Raw genomic sequence first — 20,834 nt, 5'->3', positions numbered from 1 at the left:
GGTTCATCATTCTCATTTTAGAAAAAATTGGCATTTCCCTCAGGCAGGAAGTACCAGAAAAGTGAGTTAGTCTGAACATTGAACTGCTTACTGAAAATACATCAGAGACCAATTGAAGATACTGAGCATCTGAAGCCTAATAGAAAAGCCTCTTACATGTAAAAACTTTTAAAACAAAGACAAAAGTGATTAAAAAACAAAACAAAAAGGTTTTGTAATTCCAAAATCATGGCAAACCTTTCTTAATTTTGTCAGAGAGCCCAGAAAACCAGCCCCCCCCAAAAAAAGAAGAAAAAAAAAAACCAAACAAATGCTATAAAAAATGAAATTACAATCTCTAACCATATTTCTCTAGACAAAAAGAAATTCTTATATTTTAAAAAATTATTTTAACCAACAATCCTAAGCATTAGCATCATCAACAACAGTCTTGCCACTTAACTAGACACTGTGCCAAAAATAAAGGAATTATGGCAACTCTAACATTCTGCTGCAACCCTTCAATTTCCCTTCAAATCCTTTACTTTCTTTGATTTATTCATCCATTTTGAAATCACTGATCATTGCAATCTGATTGGCTCTCAGATGAGTAATTTACCTTTAAATTGTACCTCTTTTGCTCTAAATCTCATCTTCTCCCTCAGTAATAAATAAGGAACATTGAAATAAAATGAATAGTCAGACTTCAAGGCTTGTTTTAAGTAGTCAATCTTATTGCAGGAAAATGATGAGTATGCTTTCAAATTGAACTCCACTCAGTTTAGTTTACCATAACTTATTAAAACTGCATGGGGCAGATACCTTAAATCAAGTGGACACTGGCCAGAGTCCCACTAGTTTTCACTTCACAGAGGTTTCACTGTACAAATACAGTAGACTGTTCAACTGTCAACACAGTTGATTTCGCAAACAAGGGACAGCAACAAGAGACAGCAACAAGAGAAAGCTATACTTGAATACACATTCACAAAGCCATTTTTATTTTCTTTTTTCTGCATTTATTGTGCTTTCTTCTAAGGACATTTACAAGGTGTAATGGTGTTTGGTCTGTTACATGTCATCATATAGTAAAATTAGAACTCTGATTTTCTGAAAAAATGACCAGCTACAAATTTTTAATAATTTTCTTGTGCATTATACAGAAAGTGAAGTCTTTAATTCACAAATACTATTCTAACTGCTGGAGCATCTGAAGTTGCTTTAGAACTTTGCTTTGACTGGTCTCTCTAATCTCCCCAGCTAAAAACATCTCGTCAACAACAGAATATACCTGATACCAAGATTGAAACAATATAACCAGATTAGCAACCCAGGAGGAAAATGGCATTTTTTACACTTAGTCTTTGAAGATTTCTATCAATATAACAGGACTGTCTTATTAAGCATGATATCATAGTCTTAATTGCCCATGCCCAACCACATGATTACAAGTCTTGTATAAAATCACATTTTTCAAGGTATTCCTAGCAGCTGGTACATTGGGCTATTGGGAGAGTGAAATGGGCATATGGGCTCTTGCCCCCTTGAAAGGTTGTGACTAATTTTGAAATATCTTATGCTTCGAGAAAGCATTCTATCTGGGTTTCACTTTAATCGATGAAACTCTACACCTGTCCATTTCAGGCAAAGAGCAATTTGTGCATTCTGCTTATAAAAGTGTTTACATTTTTATTCTGTCAAAATAATCCAGTTTCTCTATACATGAGTAAATGAAAAAAACAAATAATTACATGCAAATACTTTGGCCATAAAGAGTTCTACAGTTCTACAATATTTTCACCAAGATATTAAAGCATTTTTCCAATCAGGTTTACCTTGTAGAAGTTAAACACCAAGTCCAGTTCACAAACATTATGGAAGAATTCATTTAAGACCTGCAAAATGATGAACAATGTCATGTTTGTGATTTATGGTTATCACATGTAGAACTTACTTAAGGACACTGTGTGTGTCCTTAAAGATCCTATTGTTGCAGCAATCAGAATGGTATCATGTATATTGAAAGTTACAAGAAAAGTTTAAGCACACCCCCATACGCCCAATGACAAGCACATCACTTCAACATCTGCCACTAAGTGATAGTTGCTGAACTTGACCATAAGGTTGGGGAGAGACACAAACAAGACGAAAAAGTGGCAACCTTCCAAATAGACTTTTTCTAAATATAATTGTAGCACTACCTTCACTATTATACCACCCAACTAATTAAGGAGTTTTGATTTTCAAGTTTTGCTTATAAACCAGAAACTGTTGAACATTACAGTGGTAGTACAGACTGAGGCAGCATGGCCAAGTAGTTAGGACAATAGGTTTTTAATCTGGCTGCCCTGAGTTCAACTCCTTGGCTGTGCTTGGTATATAGCCAACTGGTCTACTTCCAGCCAGTTGGGATTTTTAAACTCTATATTTATTCTTTCATTTATTTATTCATTCATTCATTCATATTAGCCTTGAAAAGTCCTATTGGGGAAGAGGTCAGTTAAGTGGACATACATATATACATACACACAAACAAAACAAGGAGAAATTACTTTTATCTTACCTCAACAAAATTATGAATGGCCTCTAAATAATACAAGTTGTTATCATGCACATCCACACAGAAACAGAAGTAAAGCCCAGCATAACGACGATATACAATTTTGAAGTTACGAAACTACAAGAAAAAATTTGATATTGTGTTGCAGTTATATATCTTAGCTTGATTATCTTAGGCTTCAACGGACACTGATACTGGAAATTTAGTAATTCTAGAGACAATTTTCCACAAATTCTACTGGGGGTCTTATTTAAGCTATTTTAATCAATCAATAACATCAAAGAATGTGTATCATGACTACTTCATAAATGATGCGAGCATTATGATGACATGTGAGAATGAGCTCCGAATTTTTCTTGATATTTTCCGGCAATCACTCAGTTCAGTGTTCAGTCCCAAACACCAACAAGCAAATGACTGTTCAGCCTTTGACTGTTTCAATGAGCACTCAAATATTCAATTTTTCCTGATTACTTAAATTTCTTCGAATATTTGTTGACAGTGAAATGAATTAAATCCGTAGATGAGCTAAACAACGGGTAATTTGCACGAGCAGCGAGGATTTTTAACTCAGATCAGCGTTTTCATTCTACAGCCCACAGGTGTAAAACTCACACTCCAGAGTTAGTAACTTGTTCCTCGATCAAACAGCGTGGAAGTCATCATAAGACACTGACAAACAAATAGGCACACTTCTCATAACGAGCAGCAAAGGGAAAAGTCCTCAGGTTCTCATAGCGTACCTCTACAAAGTTCGTGTGCTTTGCATCTCTCACAGTCACCAATGCGTGAACTTCTTCAATAAGTTTCTGTTTTTCATCATCGTCAAAGTTCATGTACCATTTCGCCAGCCTTGTTTTACCTGCCCTGTTTTGGATAAGAATAAACCGAATCTGCAAAAAAAAAACAATAAAATACTTTCGAGTTCAACCTTTACACAAGTATAAATATATGAGGTTTACTAACCATGGTCAAGTGGTAACCCTGGCAAAGATGGCTGCCAAGCAGAACTGACTTATCGCAAGGTGTTATGGGTTGGTCAGAGAGTCTATTCACCCTCACCTTCACCTCTTCCCGAGATAGGTCTAAACAACGTTCAATTACGGCCACAGGACGGCATTTATTTCAGAGACATATACTCGAGTCTTTGTCATCAACTATGGTAAAAAATTTGTTGCAAAACTTTTTGTGAAATACAAAGATTACTGAGTTATGCTGCGCTTGTCGTTTTCCTTTCTCAAGATCAAAAGAAACCCTGCTTTCTTCGTCTCCTTATGATGGATGCGACGTTCATTGGCAGATTGCATCCATCTCTGGCGTTTTTTCGAGAACGGCGTCAAATCGAGCGACTATCTATAGAATTCCGCTCTAGCCACCTCTAGTTTTTACACACAAATACAGCGGATCTGCTGGAGGTTTGACGTGGTTTCGGCATGGTTGTTCCCAGTAGTTACTGCCTAATCTTCTTGCGGCTTTGTCACTCCCTTTATGCCGCTAAACATAACGCCTGAGTTACATCGCCACCGATGGCAATTTGACTCTCAGTAGTGGCGAGTTTGGTGGTGGCGATTTTGATGGTGGTAAATTGGCCGGAAACCGACTTTGGGCGAGATGACTTTCGAGCGACTTGACCAGTTACTGTCCTTATAATCGAAAGCATCGCACACGTAACCGACCGTTGTAACTTGCAGAGATCAACTTCTATGTATAATTTACTAAACTTCTTAACAGACCACGGTGGCGATAACGTCCCCAAACATACATGACGTTTCTGTGACGAAATCTTTCCCGATGAAGGCCAAATCCGTTACAACAAAATATGCACCATTCATTTAATTTTAAACCCTGATTAATCCTGTTGAGAGATGTAAGACTCGAAATCCGTTATCATTCTGAAATCTTTTACGGCTTTAACCAATATCCACAGCCAATCAATAACAAAGAAAAAACTATCAATAGCTTATTTACACTCACACGAAAGATCAAACGTGTTTTGAAGCTGTTTTTTTAACAGAGCCTAAAGTTTTCCTTTGTAGAAGCTGCTTAAACCGATTTTTGTCGAACTCAAGTGGAACATAAGAAATAAAAGTTGGCGATTATTTGAATCCTTCTAAAAATCCAGTTTTTTCACTTCTGTTTCTGATTTTCATTCAGTTAAACCCGGTTTTACTAAACATGTTTTGCTGGTGTGACAGGGGTATTGGTCTTTCAAACAAACAGGCACCGTAAGGCATTGGGTAACACTTTCAAACTAGTGAAGAATGAGATTTCGCACGTAACCTTGTGTGTTAAACCAGGAGAATTTTTCCATACCATTTTGAACGTTTTTCCGACTCAAGTTGGAGTCAAATCATATGAACTTAGCAGAAAAGTGGTTGTCAATGATTTGTCTCAAAATTGAAAAGATTTCCTTTACGGTTGGATACAGTTTTTACCAATTTAAACACATTTTACCTGAAATCCAGATGTTTTACAAAGATCTCATTCAGATAAGATCTCCGGGTTTACAGTCAGTTCGCCACCACACAAACTCGCCACCACTAAACTCGCCATCACTGGGGGTTAACTCGCCACTGGCGGCGATTTGACTCAAACGTTATGTGTAGCCAGTCGTATGATGTTTTTGCATTGCAAAAAGGGAAAGCGACTCAAAAAATTATGTGTGGCCTCTCAATTGTAGCATGTTAACCGTTAAATGCGACATGAAATATCCATCACATTGTACAGCCTCTAAGCGCGGATGCACCTCAAAGCCGCATGTGATGCAAAGATATCTAAAGACGATTTTCCAAAATTTCCGTTGAGTAGTGATGATTTGAAAGAGTTGTGTTTTTAACGATCTCAGAATAAAAACCATGCCCCTTTATTACCCAAGACGGATCCAAATCTACGGATAAATTAATTATTTAACGAATGCGGCAATCAGAGGAAACATTGCTAACATGCTATTTACTATTCTAATACACTGTGTTCGTTGCGCATCTTTAAAACCAAAACTTAGTTAACCTTTGAGATCTAACCTTTTATAAGATATGCGTTTTTGGACCGACAGTCGGCCGACAGTCGGCCGACTGTTGGTAATGTGTCGGTAACCTGTCGGTAGCTTGTCCGTGAAACGTTAACACAAACCTTAATGTTTTCTCTCGGTTTTCGCTTGATACAACATCCAACATGTGTAATACGTTGACAATTGACTTTCAAAATTTGGTGGCTCCTAAAGGAGCCGTTTTGTGAGTGGTGAAATATACAAGATACTTCACTCGTAGAATTGTGATTTTAGCGGCGCGCGCCTAAATCAATCATCGCATCACGCATCCAAGTCTAATTATCGAATTGTTGCGTATAGTAATTTATTACTTAACATAACGAGTAAAAAGATTCACAGTTGTATCATTTATTAAACTTGAAATTGGAAATAGCAATTCATCCCAAACCTGCAAGATTGAGGACGATGTTAGCAACACAATTGCACAAGGTAAACATCATTGTTACATACATAACATACCATAAGAGGCAGCGTTGCATTGTTGGGCGATTTGAACGAAAGTGTTTGTATTGATACGTAGCTTATGATTATCAGAGTTTTTGGCCGAGTTTTCGATTAAATTATCTTCCAATGCGATTCTTAGATTGTCTGGTGTGTTGTAAATTACGCAAGTGATATATCCTATACGCATCTGATAACAACATTTTGGAAGAAACGTTTCTTTACATACTTTCAACTTTGCCGTCGATCGGTAAGTAGGTGAAGTCTGTCGAGTCATACATCACCATTACGGATTGTTATGTCACGTTAACTGTTCGTTTTTAACACAATTTTTCTTTTTTCTTAACCTGTCGGTAACCTGTTGGTTAGCTGTCGGTAGACTGTCGGTAACCTGTCGGCCGACAGTTGACCGACAGGTTTTTTGGGGAGCTCTTCTTCACAATTACCCATTTAATTAATGCAAGGTTCATACGAGAAGCTACACAAAAAGTTTAAGTCAAATCGCCACCGGTGGCGATTTGATTCTTAGTGGTGGCGAGTTTTTTGTGGTGGCGAATAGACCGAATACCAATCTCCATATCTTTTTAATTCAGTTCCTTTAAGACTTGTTTTAGGTCTTCATTATTACCTTGCAACTTTCCCATCTTAAAAAAAAATCGAACCTTGTTGCGTAAGAGCGACTTATTATTCATAGCTGGACTCAGTATATGCATGTTGACTGATGATTTATGAAACTTGTACAATCTTATCAATCAACCAATTACACACAAATAAAAACCAAGCAATGTTGGGTCACCAATGATTAGCTAGGTGTATTACTTTATTTCAAATGGCCACTGATTGTGCTTTTTAGATACTCAATGAAAAATCACTCCATGTTTACAGCATAACATTAAAATCTGTACCCTACATTTACTGTGACATACTCATTAAGTGCTACGTTACGTATCTTGAAATAAGACATGAAAAAAAAAAACCAGTAAAGAATAGAAGTTTTCTACAGGCCTGAATACCACAGTTGCATTTTTTTCAAACACGTCACTGTACATTATTTCTGTTGAGTGATCACAGTCAAATATATTCCCAACAACTGGATTGGTCCTAAAAACTGCTACACATTGCATTGGAGAGCGAGTTAATAAGGGGCTTACTTTGTAATCCTTAAGTTATTTTACTAATACTGTTGCTGCCCATAGTATCTTAACGGTTATAACATTACTTGATTAACATGACAACAGACTTCAGTTAACATTTAGAATCCAGAAAGCTTACTAACATTACAACTGAAATCTGCAGCTTTACATTGCTGCAATATAAACTTCTTGTACATCTAGTCTATTAGCCTGAAGAAAGTACTGAAAAGCTTAACACTCTCAAAAATTTAAAATTGACTCCTCAGTTCCTCTTCTTCTTTGAATCCTGTAAAATGGGAACATGGGACCATCAATTACGGTTGAAGTATACTCAGTTACCTCAAAACTAAACTCTTACAGTTTTAAAAGGGTCCCATGGTAACCCTCAAGAAAGAGGTTGATAAAGCGTGTCAGCTTTCCAAACTTGTCATCATGAGATAGTTATCAGAATGGTGTTTCACAAAAGATACATTAAAGGGTAGCTTACACAAAAATGTTCCTTTTCCTCAAAATAGAGGAAAAAAATCAGAGGCATGGGTTTGAGAAAAGGTTGGAGTATCTACCTCACACCCCTACTCCATATGAAACTCTAGCAATAATATCCCAGCTATAAAGGGAAAAATCCACAAGGCTTCATAGGAATACTAAATCAACTATACATGACAGCAGTAATAAACATTTTCAGTGGCCAAGGTTATTGTCTAATATACACTACTGCTCAAGACTCAAGCATTTCCATCACATGCCATACATAAACAAACCAGCTTACCTCCTTTTGAGCAAGGATTATCATGATCCTACGGAAGATTTCTATGAAGTCCAAAAACAAGTCAATGGAGTGCCTGGATAAAAGAACGAGTTGAATTCAAAAGTTGTCCATCAAATAAGTGAATTCTTTAAATTAGAAGTAGGACCAGGAAATGCAGCATATTTTGAAGTGGAAATATGCTTACCACAAGAAGTCCTTGTCTCCTTGTTTGTGCTTATGCACAATTAGCTGAGTGTCATAGAGCACAAAGCCACAGAACAACACCAAGCCACCATACAACTGAATCTGTGGTAAGACATGTCAAGATTATGTTACCACATTGTTTCTTAATGCCAAAAAGTCAGAAATCAAAATAGCTAAGCTCAGTGCCTAAGAGAACCAATTATCAAAAAAAATTTATATCATCTTGATAAATTTCTTCATCGCACTGTGACCAAAATTGCTGCCTACTTTGCCTTCTCTTTACACATAGGTCATAATGAACACCTATTTTTTGAAAGCTTGAAAGCTTGAAATCTGGATTTCAAATGACCTTCCACCAAGTTGCCAAAAAACCATTTGCATTGTGATCTTGAAAAACCTCAACCAAGTCACCTAAATTTACAGTACACTCAATTAATCATTAAACAAACCTGGAAAAAAAAACGTGCTCCAAGAAACAGGTTGGCCAGCGACAGGAAACAGAGCATGCTCAAGCAAGACATGAGAGTACCTACAGGAAAATAATCAATGCCTCATACAATAAGTTAATAAACATATGGTTTCCAAGATGAAGAGTTGACACTAGTCTTTTCACAAAAAGTAGTTATTTGCAGTAACTGTGGAGTAAAAAACTTAGTAACTGTTTTCAATTGACTTCAGTGACAGCCCTGAAGAGACACAACAAAAAAGTCTCACCTCCCAGATAGAGAAAAGTTCGTTCCTCTGCCCACAGGGCACTCAAAGTGAAACAGACAAAGATCAGTGTGGTGGCAAAGAAAGCAGTAGGGATAATGCTGAAAATGAAACAAAACAAAACAAATTGAACAAATGTTTGCTATGTACTTTGTGTCATGATTATTCCAATAATTATGTCAAAATCTCTAATATGCCAGGGACCATGAAGTTTTAAAACAAATTAATGTGTCTTTGGTCTAAAAATTATAATAAAATAATTTACCAATCAACCCATAGCAATTTAAATTAAAGTTTAACCTTGAGGAGTAAATAAATACCACAGGTTTGTAGTATTCAAGGTTGACTTTAGGGTTTTCAAAAATAAACTAAAAAGAGGGGAAAGAGGAAAGAAGGGATGGAAAAGTTAAGTACAATGTGATTGTTCCTTCAGAAGAACAACATGAAAAAGTAAGATGGAAAACTAACCTTGCATCAATCTGTATCACATTGTCCATCAGAGGTCCAAGACCCAATCCTGAAACAAAAAGACAGACAGACATACTTAGCTAGTTGCACTATCAAAATAAAACCATAGTTGATTACTCATTTTTAACTCGAGGATGAAGCAGGTCTATTTCAGAAAATATTTAAAGGTTCCTGAATGTAGTACAGTTGAATACCACGACAAACAGCAACATGTTCTGTTGTAACCTAAGATTACAAAAGGTTTGTTTTCTCCATAACCCTACCATTGTGCTCTAGGCTAGAAGTTTTGGGTTTAGATATAGTCATCTTGTGAGAGGTCTATACTATTTGGTTTTTAAATTTTCTCATTCTTTAATTTTACCACAATCTTTACCTGTGCAAAATGCAAATCCCATCAGGATACCTGAAACAAAAATTAAGAAATTACAGCATGAAAGCATGATAAAACAATAAATTGCTGTAAAGCCTTTCTAATATGGACACTTAAGGGACAATTAAGGTGTCTGAATAAGAAAGGTGTCCTAAGGTTTATGAAGGTAGCCACAAGACAACACTGACACAACTCTATTGAGGAACTGAGGAACTGATCCAATTGTAAATTGGAGAACTAGTTTGACTGCTGAGAATAATACACTAATAAACTAAAGAAAGTGTGTTGTTTGAAACCTATACCATGATTTTTATTTGTGTTGCATAGCCATCTCCTCATATGAGTGTAACAACAGTGTAACACTGTAATAATGTGGCCAGTGTTTTTAAGGGAACTCTTGTTAGACCTTCCTCTTTGAATTCTCCATTGAACATGGTGTGGTTTTGAAAAACAAATCAGTTAAGGAACACTGAAAAATGACATAAGCACTGTCTCTCTTTTCTGCTAAAATATATTTAGAACCTTGAAATCCTCAACAGGGCGTGAAATTGCGCCTAATACAGGCGCCAATGCGCCTAAATTTTTCACTTTGGCGACCAAATCCTGAAAGTTAGTCGCCAAATTGGCGACTAGAACGTTTCATCATAATCTTACCAAGAGATATAGTGAATTAAAAAGATTTGCGAAGATAAATCCGCGGCAAACTTCCTCGTTAAGTTTGATTCCAAAATGTAGCACATGCATCTCAATCGATAACTAGACACCATCTTGGATTTAGATGAGCCTGAACGTTGTATATCATCCATCTTAGTGTCCACTTTGTAGCACGTTAAAGATCTTTTCCCTAACTTAATTTTGGAGGGTCTATCTAGAACGCTGACAGCGTAAAGAAAGATTTTGTTTGTCTTTGAAAATGGCGACCAACTTTTTTTGAATTGGCTACCACTTTGAAGAATTTAGGAGCCAGGTGGCTATCAGAAAAAAAAGTTAATTTCACGCCCTGCTCAAGATAAACTAATCCCCTAACTAGAGGAAGTTTCTTCCTAGGTACCAAAATATATTGTTTGCTGTTTAGTAGTGAATATCAAATCACACCCCCATAGGACACAGTCATGGTAATATTCTCTAAACTTAACCATTCAATATCATTAATCAAGACATAACGACACAGCACACAGTGGTTACATCAGTTCTACAAAAACCACAATAGTTCCTCAAATTCCCTTAATGAAGTTAGTTAGATGCGTCATGTCTAAATTTTTCTCAAAATCTCTTTTGAAGTTAACTGAAAATCTTCACCCCAAAGAAAACAAAGGCCTGCAACCTTCTAGCCTTCTGAATCTTAAATGTGGGTACCACTACAGTACTTCTCATGTGCACTGCAACATTACATGCATACATGCATGTTCATGTGAATCAATCAACTAAACCGCAATAAATGTATGTTCTGAAACAAAAGAGCATATGAGACAGAGATTGGATTTGATTTCTTATGGCCATGGGCCATTAAAATTAAGCTGTACCACATGCTGCTTCTGGGATTCATTGCCTGGCAGGTGACCAAATTCTGCCCAATTTTTTGTTTACTAAATGTCATATGCAGAACATGCAATAGTGGCCTGTTTTACATTACATGGACCATCTTTAAAAGGTCATCCCCAAAGTTACTGCCTGTGAAGGAAAAGCCTCCAGTCATTAAGCAAGGTTAGATTACTGTTGAAAAACATGTTGAAACCAATAATTTATGGATTTATCATTGTCTTTTACAATTCTCTAGTCAAAGATGACATTAAACTTGTTGTGACCTCAAGAATATTTGCACTCTACCACCTATATATTCATTCTTTACATCTTCATGTTGCAAATACAAACAAATGTTAACAGTAACAGAATGTCTGCCACAACTTAGATCTGTTTGTGAAACTATTTCCCTACCTTTGTGCATTTTGACTATTAAGTTTTCTAACATGTTGCATTAAACAAATCCACCTGCACTAATTAACCAAAAAACAGTTCTTGAAGTGAATATTGTTTGAATGATTAACTTTGCATTTTTGCATAGTAGGAATACACTTCAGAATCATTAGTTTGAGTGAAATACAAATTCCCACAGCAAACACATTAATGTGAAAGAGTGCATACATTTGTATGTATTGAAATTGACAAAGAACAAACTAAAATACAAGCATCTGTTGACTTGCCTATAATTTTTCTACTGCCTGCATGTAATTATATGCACTGAAAGTTTACATAATTCCCACACATTACATGCACCTGGGGGTGCTACAGTAAATGCAAGCCGTACTGTACATATCAAATGTTCTGATAAGTGTGCTGCTTTGCTTTACTGCACAACAATAATTAAAGTTTGCAAACGACTTTTTCTCACCCATTCTTTTATTCTGATTCTTTCCATCATATGGGGTCAAGCCCAATGCAATCAGAAGGCCAATGGAAGCAATGGCTGACAGAAATCCACCCTGATAAACAGGTAACAGAGTAAACAACTGTTCATAACTATGTACTGACAGAGTCGGAGGGAAGGATTGGAAAATATTTTGTTTGAGGTCATGACGTACAGACCAAACACAGTGAGGTCTGTGCTTCATGACCAGGAGCCAAACATTTTTTTTGGCCAACAAAGTCATGCTACACTGCTTTTTTCAGACCAGTTTATGTCCACATATCAGGCCTTTCACACGTCAGCATTCACAGTGGTTTTCTATGGGATTGAGTGCGCAAGGCCATGTGGGTCATATTACAAAATTAGTAATTATTTGTAAAGAACAACCAACCCATCCAAGAGGATAAGTAATACGCCTCACCATTCCATGCTACAGAAACTGGGATATGCTTAGCAAGTTACAGATTTTACAGGGCTTGTAGAATGCTGGCATGGCTTTCTTTCCTTCTTAGTTCTTTACTTCAAGACATTGACGTAGAGTACCTTCAATACATCTGTAAACAGATGCACTCCACTTCCAACAGCTGCAATAAGCATGGATAGAGACAAGCAACCATACACCTTCTTCAAGTGCTGACGTGTAGGCTGGTCACTGCAAAGAATATAAAAAGTCCAACCATTTCAAAACAGTTGCTGATACATAACAGGATAGTGTTCATTGTGATACTGCATGTGTCTCTGCTCCTTCATGCCATATTTAGTCACATTTTTTACCACTGTATAATCAGCCTGGTACTTTGACTGGCATTGGATGACACTCACAGAATAAAGCAGGTGATTAAACAAGAAAAAATTCCTCTGTTTCCTTACACAAAATTAGATAATTTCCTATTTTTTATTTTTTGCTGACAAATGTATCTATTGGTTCTCATGATTCCACAGTGCAAGCCATGAAGATATTAAAATGGCTTAAGAATTTAAGAAGACTTAAAATGATTAAGTGTGATGATTGTTTGAATCAGAGGCTAGGCTAGCCTAGATGAGAATGCAAATTTTAAAGGGTTTGTATTGTGGTACAAATCAGGTTTTAGGTGTGCAGGAAAAGCTGAAGCCTCCTTTTTGTGATATTCCTCTCTTGCGATTATTATAATGAGTTAACCACGGCTTCCCTAGATCACGGAAGACTTTCAGTTTGAGTTACAATTCAGGACTGCAATGAATATTATTAACTAGTTTTACTTAGGCTTACGCCACCTGTTCAACCCCTCATATCCATACACTGAAAAAACTCCGCAATCAATATTGTGTTTTCTGAAGGAGAACTTAGGTTCTTCATAACAGAATTTTTCATACTTCAACACCCAACAAGCTAATGCAAGTCAAACAGCAGATCTTCGACAAAGTCCCAATCAGACGATTTATCTCAACCTATTTGTACTTACAGCCTCGAAAAATCCTTCAAAGCGCCGATTGAAATCGGTTTTCTTCCAAACAAGCTATCCATATCTTGATTTTAGTTATTTTTTCTCCTTCTTCGCAAGGAATCGAAGACAAAGTTGATGAGAAAGCAATTTCAACACAAAAGATGTCGCCCTTCTACGTGCAACGGTATAATTGGATTTCGGAAATTGTACGTAGGCGATCGGATTGGTCGGAGCTCGCCGGAGGAAAATCGGGTAGGTGACGTCATAGATAAGAATAATTCAATTACCTATTACGTGATTCGTTTAATACAACCACTCAGAGGTTCGCAAAAGTCGTGACTATTCAATAAAATGCGAAGTTAACCGGTCCCTGTGGCAGAAAAACCAGAGCGGTCACATTAGAAGGGACCTCCACGAACAAAAACTGCACCTTTCAATCTTAAAGATTTCTTAAGATGAACGACTGGTTCTCTGGTATATTATCTTTAATATGAATTTAAACTCTACAAATTGTAATTGGAGATTAGGAGATTATACATATGTAAAACGTACATATAAAAAGAAGCCGGAAAAGAAAAAAAAAACAATGGAAGATAGACATTCAAGACGGCCATTTAGGGCTCGTAGAAAGCTGTAGGGAAAATTAGTCACCAGACAAATGAAGGTGAGAATAGTATCTCTATCGATTCAAATCGAACTGTTTCACGATGGTGAGTTTTTGCCCCAACATTTATAACTTAATTAGCTCATTAGTAAACGTTTTGATTGCTCGTTGTTTGCGAAGGTCTTTACTCCAGGAGTGAGTTTCAAATTTCTTTTCTTAATGCTCAGTAGATACTGAAGTAGGTTATGAGACCCAAGCTTCCTTTGGTTCTTTTTTTCTTTTGTCTCGAAGCCTTTCATAAGGGGGCAGTACGATTCGTGAGTTTACGTTGGTTGTAAACTCTTTCATGCGTGCTTTCATCAACATCCTCATTATTTACAGGAGTTCGTGTAGTGTGATCGTCCGGGTGAGTGTAGTTCTGAAAAGAACTGTTGACTGACGTTTCGACTACCTGTGCGGTAGTCATCTTCAGAGTCAAGTGAAGAGTAGTTGTCAGTCAATGATGTTATGAAGTCTGGTCTGTTGAACGTGATTGGTCTGTTTAGCCGTGATGTGATTGGCTGGAAGACTCGTGTAGAGTTTGTTAACAGTCATTGGTCGGTTTCGATCCGTCTGTTGTTTGTCGGTCTGTTTGTCGGTTTGTTCACGTCGTTAATGAGTCGTTTGTAAGGTGCCGGTAGTTGTTGGCATCTGTTGAGAGGCGTCTGTTCTAAGTTAGTAAACCAGCTTTCCAGAGTCAGTCGTTGAAAATAGTTTGTATTGTAGGTTAAGCATTTAGCAGAGTCCCAGTCGATTCTGTGATTAGTTTGTCGGTGATGTTCAGAAATGTGATTGTTTACATCGCCATTTCTAGTTGCTTGTTTGTGTTCAGTTAGTCGCGTGTTAAGGTTTCTCCCAGTCTCACCAATGTAGGAGGCCTGGCAGTCGGAGCATTCGATCTTATAAATCGCTCCCTGTCTGCTGTTGGGTTCGTCTTTGTCTTTAACGTTGGTCAGCAAATGTCGTAAAGTAGTAATAGGCCTGTGAGCTATGCGAATGTTGTAAGGTTGTAGGATCCGCGCGATAGCCTCAGAAGTGCCTTTGATGTAGGGTATAGCAGCTGTAGTCGTGACAGATGTGGAGTCCCTGTTAGTTTCTGTAGTGTCGGTCGCCCTGTGAGTGTTTCGTCTAATGAAGTCAGTGTTGTAGTTGTTTTTGTCAAAAACACGGTCAAGGTACTTGTTTTCGTCAGATAAACTGTCCGGTGTGTTGCAAACAAGTTGCGCTCGTCTTGTCAATGTTTTGATAGTCGTAGCTTTGTGGGAAGTCGGGTTGTAGGATGATTCGTCAAGCAGTCTGTCGGTATGCGTCGGTTTTCTGTATATTGTCGTTCGTAGTTCTTTTTGTTTCGGCCTACCAAACAGTCGAGAAAAAGAAGCTTGCCGTCTTCTTCGATCTCCCTGGTAAACTGAATGTCGGTGTTTTGTCCGTTAAGGTGATTATGAAAAGCGGGATTTGGATTTGACATCGTGCCAGACGGGGAGCATTTTGGTTACAAACGGTACAACCTTGAAGAACTTTACGTTATATTTAATGGGGTTCGCACTAACCCCACTGAAAAAACATTGGGAGGTGATCCGAAATGTCGACCAAGCAACTGCTTGTTCCTGGTAGATTGAATAACCCAGTTTTCGGCCAATAAGCGAGAAAGTGTGATCTGTTGCTCTGGCTGCTTTTGTTATGACTGACATGAGGCCTAAATGAAATGGCACGTCTCAGTATCCAGTTAGACGAACTTATTGTCTGACCGCCATATTTCATTCAAATTGACTTTGACGTCATGTGTAGTGTCTCGATTATGGAACGTTAACCGTAAAAAGCAAGAAGAATGGTAAGTATCAATGTTACATTAATTAGATAAAACATGTTGATATCCTGAAGATTATGACCAGTTTGCGTGCGCGAAACCATAGTGAAGTTTGCCGATATTGATAAAATCTTATGAAACTTACAAACTAAGATCTAGAAGTAAGTTGCGAAATTGGGTGCACTGCACTGCGCACACTGCACAACACGGTGCGAGCATATACGGCGATAGTTTGTAGAGAGGGGCTTGGCGTCCTTTCTTTGTATTACGCACAACGGACGCTGAAGTGACCTTTAACGCGAGTTTCGCTCTATGAACGCGATTCGAAACCAAATTTAATGAAGCTTACATCACATGAAAGCTTGCATCTTGTATTTCATTTCGTTTGGTTTTAATGATGCAAAGCTAAAATTGCGTAGAAACATGGTGAATCTCAGAGAGGAAGCCTTTAACCCTTTAAATCCCACTAGTGACCGAGACAGAATTTCTCCTTCTACTATTTGTATGATATCGAGCAGATAAGTAATGAGAATAAAGAAAAATATCAATTAGGGATTGCTGGTTGATCCAATTCCAAATTCTTCAAACTAACATCATATAAATTGTTCGATAGACAGTAAGGAGAATTACTGATGAAATCTTGGGAGTTAAAGGATTAACTATATTCGTCAACGAGTCAATTTACCACCGGTGGCGATTTGAGTGGTGGCGGTGTGTAATGGCGAGTTGACCTTAATCTCATTCATCACTTTGGAACAGAAAGTGATGACTGAGTGATAAGAATGGCCTGAAGCAACTTCAGAATGGCCCGATTCCTAGACCGTCCAACGGTATCTCAGGCCAAATGCCAACCATCACCCTCCCACCCCCCACTACCCACAACTAATTTCTTTTGCTGTTAGCCAGACTGTCGACACGTGTAATGCACTGTGGGTAGCCTGTGTTGTTATGGCTGATGTTGGCTGCCAGTAGATTGCGTTCGAAAACAAAAGCAAGTTATTAGTTTTAAAAGCTACCTTACTAAGTTATTCTTTTGTAACAAGGCCTCTCAGAGAGCTACGATGGTTAATTGCCTTATGAGCTTGAGGTAAAAACGAAAAAACGAATGATCTTCGTGCGTTTGCTGGGAGATCAACCAAATGATGTAAAAAATATGCAGAGATCGATATTTGATGCTGAGCTTTTAGTCAACTTGGATTTGTTTGCCTTTTCCTGAGAGAAGTTAAGAAATATGGCTTCTGCTGCAGAAGATGACGAGGTGTGTGAAGAAGAGGAAAACACGGTCGATGAAGATGGCAGTCCTGCAACTTTGAAAGAAGGTTGGTTCTTACCCGTGATATTGAAGTGTTCGTGATAGTGATACGTCGAAAGAGGTGACACCAACTTTCATCTACCCCACGTCTGTGAGCAATTGTCTAAGACTGTTCATTAAGATGTGCAATTGGTTTCCTTCTCTCATTGTAGGGTTAAAAAAGTCGTCTTCTGACTCGAAGATCAAGAAACTGCGAAGAAAAATTTCGCAAGGACTAAGACTTTGTGAGTAATACAGTTATCACTTAAACGTCATTTGATCTTGCCCATTATCGTTGATCTGAATTTAAACAGACTGCTTAGAACCAATTAGGGTTATGTTGTTAGAATACGTGATCGTAATACTCCAGCTTGGGCTTTTACATCGATGTTTGATGATCAGATGATCAGCTCAAATACCAAATATCAATCAAACTGTGCACAGTAGGTAACACTGGCTCCTTGAAGACATCGTATGGTTCTCTCCCGCACACCGAAAAAGATGGTGCTCCAGAGTCATTGTGATAATCATGTTAAACTAGTGCTTTAGTAAGTGAGAAATGGAGCTTGTGGTGGTAGAGTGGGGGAGGTTCCCTTTTTAAACTTTAGGGGGAAAGGTTAAGTCTTATGGGTGCTAAGCTTTTCTCACATCACTAGAAGTATTGTTACACCTGGAATGGATGCTTCTAGGCGTAGCAAGGGTCCCTCCAGGACCCTCTGGAAACCAGCTTCTTAGCTGAATGAGCTACTCTGAATAACTGAAATTTATCTGCTCTGCTTTTCTCTGTGGTGGGTAACCCCTTAGAAATTTGTCAGGTTGCTAATAGTTGAGTAAATGAATTTTGCACTCCAGAATATGGAATAGAACTGTGAGAGTCAAGTTTCTCATTAGAAAGCACAACACAATGCCTTAACTACCACATGTTAAACATTCTTGTAAAGATTTGTTTCAATCATTTTTAACAAAATTTTGTATGAATTTGTGATGAAGGGTTAGGGTTCCATGCTATTAGAGGCACTCCTGATAATGGTCACTTCTTCACAATGGAAGCAGACACTGAATAAGGGTCCTCCAGACACAATGCCAAAATAACAACTTAGTTTTGTTGTCTTTTTTGAAGACTTTTCTGGTCATTTTCAAAGTTTTGCAGGATACTCTTATGGTTGTCTAGAAAGGCCTGATTACTAGATGGGCTTACTTGTAATGGCTTTTCACTTACTCAATTTAGGTTTCCAATTTGTTTTTTGCGGGTACAGACATCATTTGGCATATGTAATTTCAATTCACCTTTTAGCATTCATAAAAGATGAGAGCGGTGGACCAGGTGTCGCTGTACAAAATAACAGACATGCAGAGGTATGATCTTCTCAGCATTTAGTCTTTGTTAAAACCTGTATTTATTGTTGACTAAGTATAGTAGTATCCCAGTAATATCTTCATGAACTATACTAGGGTACAATATGATAAGCTTTTTAGCTTAACTGTAACACTAATGTAGACATAAGCACATTCACACATGGGAGTATTTTTTTTGCTTCGTTTGTCTGATTTTTAGAGATGTGAAGTGGAGCCTCAAAATTGGGAGAAAATGAACGTGGCTGGAATTTGAATTGGGACAATTATTTTTGTATCTTGAAGAAAATTTTAACATTTCTGCCTTTAAAGCCTTATTATGGCTGTGTCCTTTCAGCCCTACTATCAGGAAGAAATCAAATAAGTTTGTCAATTTAGTGATTTAAGACCAGTGACAGGAAGTAAAAAATCAGTTCTTCCATGAATCCACTGATAAGTGGTATTCATTTATGATCTTTCTCTCTTTCAAACAGACTGATGATGTTTTCATGGAGTCCAGCCCTTGTGCAAGATCAAACAATCCTGTTGTTAGACCAGTGGTGAGAAGGACTTCATCAGACTCAATAGGCACTCGACTGAGAAAGATCAGCTTTGAGATTGGTTATGGTAGAAGGCATTCTGATGAATTAGCACCTGGGGAATTAAAAGGCCTACCAGAGGTACATTGATAATAATGGTGATTATGGTTTGATAGTAATGATGATCACTATCAATGAGTTTTGAACAACCAAGGCCTTGCCTCTATTGTAATATTTTCCTGTGAAAACTCAGTTCCCTTCAGCATGTCAGCGTATTTGGAAACCAAGAGCAAAAGAAATCAAAGGATTTTTGCATTAAATGAATGAAGAACCTGAATGTATCACATTAAAAAAAACATCAAAGGAGTCCTTGGTATTTGCATACTTGAAGTTCATACTTAAGCATTTTTTAGTTATTTTTTTTTGTAAAAAGAGATAACTTTATGTTAGCATATAGAGTGGTATGTTTCTTACACCAATCAGATTGCCGCATTAGGGTATTATCTCGCACCAATCAGATTACAGCATTAGGGTATGCATCTAGTACCAATCATACCATAGTAAATTTTGAATATCTTGCACCAATCACAGTGTTTGGGTATTGTTTTCTTGTAAATGATGTCATGGATCTAGGAGCTATGCACAAAGAATGGTATTAACTAGAAATACTGGGCTCATTTGATAAGTGTAATGGTTTCCCAGGTTGAAAACCTTGGTAAGATCTGGACAAGATCTTGGTGAAATCATGGCAAGATCTTTGATAAAATCTTGGCAAGACCTTTGGTAAGATCATGTAAGATCTTGGACAAGATCCTGCAAGAAGCTGCAGGATCTTGCTAAGATCTTGACAAGATCTTTCAATGATCTTGGAAAGATATTTTTAAGATCTTGCTAAGATCTTGACAAGATCTTTTAATGATCTTGTCAAGATCTTGGTTATGATCTGATCAAAACTTTTGTAAAATCATGCAGGATCATGGTAAGATCTTGACAAGATCTTACAACCCTTGCGAAATGGCTTTTGGAATTCCTAGGAATTCCTAGGATTTTCCTAGGAATTCCTAGGAATAAAGGTGTGAATTTTCACGGTAAATTCGGACTGGGAATTCCCAACCATTACAACTCTGGTTCTAAAAACCTAGAAATTCCTAGAAATTCCCAAAAATTCCCAGAAATTCCCAGAAATTCCAAGTTTATAGCCAACAGGACTTGGAATTCCTAAGAATTCCTAGGAATTCCTAGGAATTCCAACTCAGAGAACCGATGACTTTCCCTGAAAAGCTGTAAATCTAAAAAATTCCTAGGAATTTCTTGGAATTTCTGGGAATTTTTAGGAATGTTTAAGAATTACTGGGAATTTTAAGCAAAAATTTGAGGCTAATGATATAAAATAAATACTTTAAATTAAAAAAACACAGCTAAAATTCAAGTATTCAATGAAATTTATTTAGAAGCTTAATTAAGGCTTACATGTAAAATATTTTTGATTAATTACTAACATCAATGTGTGGTAATATTAGGATGGAATTTGATTTATTTTTCTTTTCTTGAAAACTTCATACGGATTAATCCTCAATTACAGCTATTCATATAAAATAGTTCTAATCAATCATTAAATTTGGTTTGACACAAATTGTGAATAAAATCTGTTGATTCTCTTCCATAAAATACAATTTATCTTAAGTTATATTTATATAGTTATATTCTTGGGAGTGAAGGGGCTAATCACAGACA

General features: G+C 37.2%; 3 protein-coding genes across 8 annotated transcripts in view; 1 reads left to right on the top strand and 2 right to left on the bottom strand.

The window, feature by feature from the left end:
* Window positions 1-975: 975 nt before the first annotated feature.
* Window positions 976-3,565, bottom strand: LOC113673061 (AP-2 complex subunit sigma). The gene is made up of 5 exons (XM_027189418.2): window positions 3,506-3,565; window positions 3,283-3,432; window positions 2,543-2,656; window positions 1,815-1,874; window positions 976-1,270 (listed from the first exon to the last, which is right to left on the bottom strand). Exons 1-5 carry the CDS (start codon window positions 3,506-3,508, stop codon window positions 1,169-1,171), a joined length of 429 nt encoding a protein of 142 aa, XP_027045219.1. The 5' UTR covers window positions 3,509-3,565; the 3' UTR covers window positions 976-1,168.
* Window positions 3,566-6,813: 3,248 nt separating this feature from the next.
* On the bottom strand, window positions 6,814-13,664 carry LOC113673053 (bax inhibitor 1). The gene is made up of 10 exons (XM_027189407.2): window positions 13,507-13,664; window positions 12,608-12,716; window positions 12,050-12,140; window positions 9,664-9,693; window positions 9,291-9,339; window positions 8,826-8,923; window positions 8,561-8,640; window positions 8,113-8,213; window positions 7,929-8,001; window positions 6,814-7,445 (listed from the first exon to the last, which is right to left on the bottom strand). The coding sequence occupies exons 1-10, from the start codon at window positions 13,566-13,568 to the stop codon at window positions 7,422-7,424; spliced, it is 717 nt and encodes a 238-aa protein (XP_027045208.2). The 5' UTR covers window positions 13,569-13,664; the 3' UTR covers window positions 6,814-7,421.
* LOC113673051 (cyclin-dependent kinase 14) overlaps window positions 13,612-20,834 on the top strand; it is a 26,502-nt gene continuing 19,279 nt past the window's right edge. For 2 of the 6 annotated variants that reach the window (XR_016182720.1, XM_089193069.1), the window contains exons 1-5: window positions 13,615-13,740; window positions 17,186-17,257; window positions 17,403-17,474; window positions 18,524-18,585; window positions 19,056-19,241. Coding sequence is in view for 5 of the 6 variants with exons in the window: in XM_089193069.1 (XP_089049195.1) it covers window positions 13,650-13,740; window positions 17,186-17,257; window positions 17,403-17,474; window positions 18,524-18,585; window positions 19,056-19,241 (483 nt within the window). In the remaining variant the exon portion in view is untranslated. Of the gene's footprint in view, window positions 13,741-13,862; window positions 15,963-16,832; window positions 17,258-17,402; window positions 17,475-18,523; window positions 18,586-19,055; window positions 19,242-20,834 lie in introns of those variants that run through there. The other 4 variants (XM_089193068.1, XM_089193072.1, XM_089193071.1 and 1 more) reach the window with 4 other exon arrangements.

This window comes from Pocillopora damicornis, chromosome 14 (genome assembly GCF_964200805.1).
Source record: "Pocillopora damicornis chromosome 14, jaPocDami1.2, whole genome shotgun sequence".
NCBI lineage: Eukaryota > Metazoa > Cnidaria > Anthozoa > Scleractinia > Pocilloporidae > Pocillopora > Pocillopora damicornis.
This window is presented reverse-complemented; position numbering and strand designations above follow the sequence as displayed.